The 7375-nt window shown below is 41.8% G+C and overlaps 1 protein-coding gene across 1 annotated transcript; it reads left to right on the top strand.

Annotated features, from left to right (window-relative positions):
• Positions 1 to 1489: 1489 nt before the first annotated feature.
• Positions 1490 to 6186, top strand: LOC124227351 (mamu class II histocompatibility antigen, DR alpha chain). Its single transcript, XM_046641292.1, has 5 exons — positions 1490 to 1646; positions 3674 to 3919; positions 4358 to 4639; positions 4937 to 5102; positions 5798 to 6186. The coding sequence occupies exons 1-4, from the start codon at positions 1565 to 1567 to the stop codon at positions 5089 to 5091; spliced, it is 765 nt and encodes a 254-aa protein (XP_046497248.1). The 5' UTR covers positions 1490 to 1564; the 3' UTR covers positions 5092 to 5102; positions 5798 to 6186.
• Positions 6187 to 7375: the final 1189 nt, after the last annotated feature.

Raw genomic sequence — 7375 nt, 5'->3', positions numbered from 1 at the left:
GTCTCCTCCAAGTGACCTAGAAGTCAGTGTCAGAGGATGTTCAAAGCCCTCAGGATGTTTGCCCTCAGGATTTGTCAGGGCACATTAAGACCTCAACATAACAGTGTGGAAAATCCACATTGAGTATGTGTGTCATGACTGACATTGAGCAGTGAACTCACCATCTGATGGGCTGCCTCACTGCCAGGTGGCTCTTCCTTGGAAGTGTTTACGTAGTTTAATTTTCCTTTCTATTGCACTGCATTTTCAGAAACATGAGGGTCAGAATGTCGCAACTTTAGGTATTCCGTTTTTTTTTCTCCCCAAAGCCCCCCAGTACATAGTTGTGTATTCCAGTTGTAGGTCCTTCTAGTCCTGCTATGTGCGATGCCGCCTCAGCATGGCTTGATGAGTGGCACTAGGTCTGCGTCTAGGATCTGAACTGGTGATATCCTGGGCTGCCAAAGTGGAGTGTGCGAACTTAACCACTCGGCCATGGGGCCGCCCCCCAGTATTCTCAATAATGAGTGTCAAAATTAATTCTTTGGATCAGAACTTCAAAAATTGTATGACACGAGGAGAACTTTCATAATCTTATGACATGAGGGAAGTAAAGGTAAAATCCTCCTACAAGTTATTGTCTCTAGCATTCCCAGTGAAATAAGCTCTGCCCAATTTACTCCACCATGTTCATTGACCTGAGTCTTCCAATGAGGTGAGTCCCAACAGTGTCCAATCTCTGGTCATATTTGAGATGGTAGGGACTAGGAAGCTGTACCCCCCTTACAGTCCACTGTTTCCAGGAACCACTAGCCATGTTCCAAGGTGTAGCTTTCCATCCCTCTCCAGCATTGGGAGTGTTGAAATCCAGAGTTTCTACTCTGATGTTTTCTAAATATAGTGCAATGCCGGGGATCCCCAGCTCTTGGGCTGAGTGGCCATATGGGAGTCTAGGACACTAGAGAAGCCTGAAGCAAGGAAGCTTCTTAAGTGAAGCTCTGTCACTCAATCCTGCCAAGATTCAGGCATTCTCCATAGCCTGACAATTTACCTTCTCTTTAGATGATTTGTTGTCCCTTAAATAAACTCCCCAGCTGTCACAGCACAGAGGCATGTCTGTCATTAACTCTCACTTTAGGGAGTTGGGACTGATACTATTCTCACTAATGTGTTTCAGGTATACCCCTTTTTAGAGCTTGGATTGGGACGGTAGAGTCTGGGAGTGATTGCCCAACATTCTCAACTCGATTTTTTGTTGTTTTTATTTGGCTGTGTGATTATTTGATTAAGAACTTTACTTTTTTTAAAAAAATTAGTTTATTGAGGTCATATTGGCAAAGGAAACTAAATTTTACTTTTTTATCTAATGAATGAAGTGTTTCCTTTCCTGAGCCCTTTACAAGAGTCCTTCCCTTGGCAACAGATGTGTCATCTCCAAGAATTTTTCTGATTGGCTGAAGCTCAACTGATTTGAATTTTAGTCGGTCAGACGCTATCACACCCTACACTCTCTTTTCTTTTATTCTTGTCTGTGCTGTCCCATTCTTAACCTCTGCTGACCCCCATCAAAGCACCCAAGAAGAAAATGGCCATAAGTGGAGTCCCTATGCTGGGACTTTTCATCACAGCTGTCCTGATGAGCTTTCAGGAATCACGGGCTATTAAAGGTAAGTGCTGAGAGAATCAAAACCAGGGACAACAAGGTCTGAGAGGACTGGAGAATGAACTGTCGACACTTCCAAGACAATCTTTAGAGTGAAGAAAAGTGTGACAGGTATTATGTGGGTCTAAATCTAAAAGCACAATAAATTGTAGTTCGAAGAGCTTTCTCCTCACCACAGATTGAAGTAAGTCTAATTTACTTTAGAGGAGCAAAACTGAGATGTATGTTGATTACTACCACTGACTTTGAGATAAGTCAGACTTGAGGGGGAAATATTTTCTGACAGGCATTAACAAGCTACCTCTCCAGGCTTTAATTTTTTTTTTTTCTGGAAAATTAGGAAAATTAAAAACCTCACATAATTTTGTGAGGATTAAATGAGAAAAAGCATGAGGAGTTCTTGGCACCTATTCTTAGCTAAAGACATGGTAGTTATTTTTTTGGTGTGAGAATCCTGTCAGCATATTTTGAGCACAGACATTTTATTGAAGATCACTAGGAACGAAAGTCACCAAAAAGCAATAATCTACCCAAGGGAGGGGGAAGGACGGGTATGCTGATATGAATTGCACTTAATTTACTGCCTCTTGGGACAGTGATAGTCCCCCACTACAGTGGATCTTACCATGATCTTTGGTTACTATTACTAAGTGATATCCCCACGAGAGTAGAAAAATGGGTAAAGTGGAGAGTCTGCTATTCTGCAATCTCCAGAGCAAACTGTTGTGAAAAAATATTCTTCACTCAGAGTGATCCCTACAGAGGGTGGCAGGTAGACTGGAAATAAAGAAAGTAATAACCCAGCTTCAAGACCCATGATGGTGACTGTAGGTTTCTATTGCCTGGAAAGAGCTATATATGGGGATGCATACCGGGAAAGACAGAGGCTATTCCCATGGAATGGAAAGGAGCAGCCAGAATGTGTGTGTGTGTGTGTGCACGTGCATAGTTGCAAATGCTAAATAAATCCCTGGCTTTATCAATATACAGTCAGACTTTAAAATTCTTCTCCCATCTACATACACCACAGAGACTGAATGCTCTCCAATTGTAACTTTCTTTTTTCAAGTTAATTATTCTCTTAGTATAGATTATTCTTAGTATCAACCATAATAGAATATGTCCCATGATGACAGTCTCAATTTAAGGCGTGTTAAGATACAAGGGCACTTTGCTGAGATAAATCCAAATATAATCCTTCTCACAGAGGTATCCGTGGTATGGGTGTGGATCCAGGAAAGTGGGTGCTCTACCACACTGCAAGGTCACAATCTTAATTTTCTGGAGACCTCAGGTCCTAGTTATATTTTCCATGGGTCTAGTCCTTAAATGCAAAGCAATTTCTGACCCTAAAATACTTGTTATAAGCCTAATGATATACCAAGAAATTACTTACTTTGTCTCATTTAATCTTAAAAACAAATCCAGGATGGAAGCAAAACCACAGAAGAATTATAATAGGATAACTGCTTATAATCTACTAATCTAGGTAAAATAATCTACTCAAAATCACTAGGTAAGTGAGTAGCCAAGTAAGAATTCAATATTTAATTTGATTCTAGAGTTCAGAACCCAGCCTTTTAAACAGTTTCCCTCTTCTTAGAGTTACAATGCTCTGAGAGATGCCCTGGGGTTCTGGCTGAAGTGTATTCAATGCCTGGGCAAAGAGAGTGAGAGACCTTTCTCTTTTAGGAGCTGCTGCCAGATTTCTCAAGAAGGAATCATTTCTCAGCTAGTAACATGGAGCTAAAAGCAGTTTCACAAGACCCTGGGTTTTTTAGACATCATTCCTTTCAACCCACCCTCTCCAACACTGCCCCTTTGCCTCTCCCCTCCCAGCTCTGTTTAGCACAGGTGTCCTTTACCCAGGCCTCACCTTCCCACTCATCCCTACTCTCCATTACTCCTCCATTCCACTTGGTACTATCACTTTCCACTGTCCTCTGCCCACATGTTTGTGCCTCACATCCTGGGTTCTTCTTCATCTCCTTCTCCTGCTTCTCATCCTAGTTCCCTTTCCTGCCTTTTCAGAGGATCACGTGATCATCCAGGCTGAGTTCTATCTGAACCCTGACGACTCAGGAGAGTTTATGTTTGACTTTGATGGTGATGAGATTTTTCACGTGGATATGGACAAGAAGGAGACGGTCTGGCGGCTTGAAGAATTTGGACGTTTTGCCAGCTTTGAGGCTCAGGGTGCTTTGGCCAATATAGCTGTGGACAAAGCCAACCTGGAGATCATGATGAAGCGCTCCAACAACACTCCAAACACCAATGGTACCTCTCTGCTGCACTCCTAGGCATGGGAATCACAGCATTCAGATAGATACTTCAGCTCCTTGTGTTATGTTATTGTGACTAACTTTCCCTCCCGGGGCCTAACTTTGCCATAAGCAAGTCCCAGATTCTCATGCTACAGGCCCAGGAACTTAATGAGTTTGTTCCCTTCTTGATGTACTCACATCTTGTCTTTGCCATCCACAGTCACTCCCAAAGTCATTGCCCTGAATCCGTCTGGCAGAGCCAGGAATGAGGTCCTTGGATATCCTATATCTCAATATTGGTTCCAGTTCATGGGGGAGGGTATCAGAGATACATATCTAAGACTGTGGCATAGATTCTCAGGGCACAATTTCAACTGCTTTTTCAGCTTTAGTGGGAGGGAGAGGGGCAAGCCTAATCAGGGAAGGCTAATTTCTGTCCTGTGTCCCCCAGTACCTCCAGAGGTGACTGTGCTCCCAAACAAGCCTGTGGAACTGGGAGAGCCCAACGTTCTCATCTGTTTCGTCGACAAGTTCTCCCCACCAGTGATCGATGTCACGTGGCTTAAAAATGGAAAACCTGTCACCACGGGAGTGTCAGAGACAGTCTTCCTGCCCAGGGATGACCAACTTTTCCGCAAGTTCCACTATCTCCCCTTCTTGCCCTCAACTGAGGATGTTTATGACTGCAAGGTGGAGCATTGGGGTTTGGATGCGCCTCTTCTCAAGCACTGGGGTATGGACCATTCTTCAATCTCCTTGCTTTTATGGTTTCCTCCTTTGAAACACATGTCTGGTCCTTTGGAACTCTAAGTCCCCTGTTTCATAACAATGGCTGCAATTCCTATTCCTTGTCTTCTCTCATTAACCAGCTTCCTCTACTCTCTAATCTGTAATTCTCTTACTTCATCATTCTGTCTCCCTCTTATTTAATTGACTAATAACTATTCTTTTATCTAAGTACCCTACATTTGGTCCTAAGTGCTATTCCCTACCACATTTGTTACTTCTGTATTGTTTTCTTCTTACCCAGAGTTTGAAGCGCCAACTCCCCTCTCAGAGACAACAGAGAATGTGGTGTGTGGCCTGGGCCTGGTTGTGGGTCTGGTAGGAATCATTGTTGGGACCATCTTCATCATCAAGGGTGTGCGCAAAGGCAATGCTGTTGAACGCCGAGGGCCTCTGTGAGGCATCTGCAGGTGGGTTTGATGTGGTCAAAGGAAGACACATATGGAGTTATCCAAGGGAAAGAAACAGAGCGGGGAAAAGGATATGTGATGCCTTTAAGGGAAAAAGATAGGAAAATTCATGGCTCTTGATTTATCTTTTCTAGGACAGAATCAGACGTTAACATTTTCTAGTATCCCAAAGCTTCCAGGTCCCTCATCCATCCTTTTCCATACATGTGTACCCAGACCACATCTTCAGTCTTGGAAATTATCTCCAGTACCTAAGATCATTGTTTTACATTAAAATACTGAGTCCAGTGATCTAGGAAAGTCAGCTTCAAGATTTGGGGACTTCCTGGCTTATATTTCCTGAGGCAGACCATCAGTTCAGAAGAATTTCCAGAGCTTGACTCTTTTTGGGTTAGGGTAGATTCATTGCATGAAATGGAAATCTCTTGGAGGTCAATGCCTGTTTTTGCTCCTCCAATATGAAAAGTGGTGCCAGAGTTCTAAGAGCAGGTAAAGCATGGTCTGCTCATTCATGCTCACTTGGAGAGTAGGGTATATCAGTTCATGTTGAAAAGGCGATATTTACCAGAGCTCAGATGAATATTAAGAGACCTTTCCAAAGTCAAAGGTTTAAGGGAGGAAAGGAAGGAATCCGAAGGAAAGAGCTCAAAATATTCATCTTAAATTCTTTAGTAACCATGTGTGTCCTTCTACAGGTAATGGCCTTAGAGAGAAGATCAATGAAGAAACTTCTGCTTTACTAGCCTTATAACCTGACAATACTCCAATTGTTCACTTCAGTGAAGACAACCATTCTTCAGCCTTCCAGCCCTTTAGCTACTTGAAGAGTGTTGATGCCTCCATATGCAGCTCTCTCCTCTGTCTGTTGCCCCTTCTTGTATCTGTTTTCCCTCCATTTCCCACTATTTTTTTATTATCACCATGTAATACCTCTGGAATAGACCCCACAGGATCCTTCCTCTGCTATGGAACCTTTTGAATATTCTATGGGGAAATCTTCTGTATGCTTATTGCTTGGAGTTTCTTCAAACTGTGATTGTGATTGTTTTGAATACAATAAACTACTAGATGGGTCTTAGGAGGAGTTTTTCATGTCTGAGCCAGTTCTTCATGGGGGCTAGGGAATATATGTGATCCCTCCATCCTGAAATATCTCAATGTTGAATGTATCTTATAAGCTCTGTGACTAATCAGAAATATCCATGTTACTTAGGGCTTGGTTTCATTCAGAGGATCTGCTATAAACATTCTTATGCAAGTTTTTCTGTGGACATAAGTTTTAAACTCATTTGAGTAAATACCTGGGAGCATGATTGCTGGATCATATGGCAAGAGTATGTTTAGCTTTGTAAGAAACCACCAGAGTGTCGTCCAAAGTGACTATACCATTTTGCATTACCACCAGCAACAAATGAGAAGCCCTATTGAACTGCATCATTGTGCATTTGGTGTTGTGAGGGTTCTGCGTTATAGCTAGAAAGCCAATTTTTAAAAAATTTTTATTTTGAAGTAATTATAGATTCACAAGAAGTTGCAAAGATGGTACAGAGAGATCCTGTGTACCCCTTCACCTAGTTTCCCCAAATGTTTATATCTTAAGAAACTGTAGTAAAATATCAAAACCAGGAAACTGACGTCGGTACGTGTGTTTGATCATATTTGTAGATTTGTGTAATCACCACCACAATCATGCACAGAACCATTCCATTGCTACGGAGATCTCTTTCATGCTCCCCTTTATGGTTACAACCATTTCCCTTCAGACACCATCACCCTACACCTGACAACCACTAATCTGTTCTCCATCTTTATAGTTTTGTCATTTCAGGAATGTTAGGTAATATGGAATCATATGGTATGTGACTTTTTGAAATTGGCATTTTTTACTCAGAATAATGCCCCTGAGATCCATCCAAGTTGTTGGGTATATCAATAGTTTGTTCTTTTCTTTATTGCTGAGTAAGATTCCATGGTATGGAGGTACCACAGTTTGTTCAACTATTCACCTATTGACGGGCATTTTGGTTGTTTCTAGTTTGGGACTATTACAAATAAAGCTGCCATGAACTTTTGTGTAAAATTATTGTGTGAACATGAGTTTCCATTTCTCTGGCAATAAGGCCCGGAAATATGATTACTGGATCACGTGGTAAGTGTATGATTTTTTTTAAAGAAACTGCCAAACTATTTTCCAGAGATTCAGTACCATTTCACAGTGTATGAGAGATCCAGTTTGTCTGCATTCTCATTAGCATTTTGCATTGTCAGTATTT

This window comes from Equus quagga, chromosome 15 (genome assembly GCF_021613505.1).
Source record: "Equus quagga isolate Etosha38 chromosome 15, UCLA_HA_Equagga_1.0, whole genome shotgun sequence".
NCBI classification, from domain to species: Eukaryota; Metazoa; Chordata; class Mammalia; order Perissodactyla; family Equidae; genus Equus; species Equus quagga.
The sequence above is the reverse complement of the archived record's forward strand: the minus strand, read 5'-3'. Positions and strand labels throughout refer to the sequence as shown.

Coding starts and splice junctions, on each gene's coding strand:
- LOC124227351 (XM_046641292.1), top strand. CDS start 1,565: ATGGCCATAAGTGGAGTCCCTATGCTGGGACTTTTCATCACAGCTGTC. Junction 3,920..4,357: donor CAACACTCCAAACACCAATG/GTACCTCTCTGC, acceptor TGTGTCCCCCAG/TACCTCCAGAGGTGACTGTG. Junction 4,640..4,936: donor GCCTCTTCTCAAGCACTGGG/GTATGGACCATT, acceptor CTTCTTACCCAG/AGTTTGAAGCGCCAACTCCC.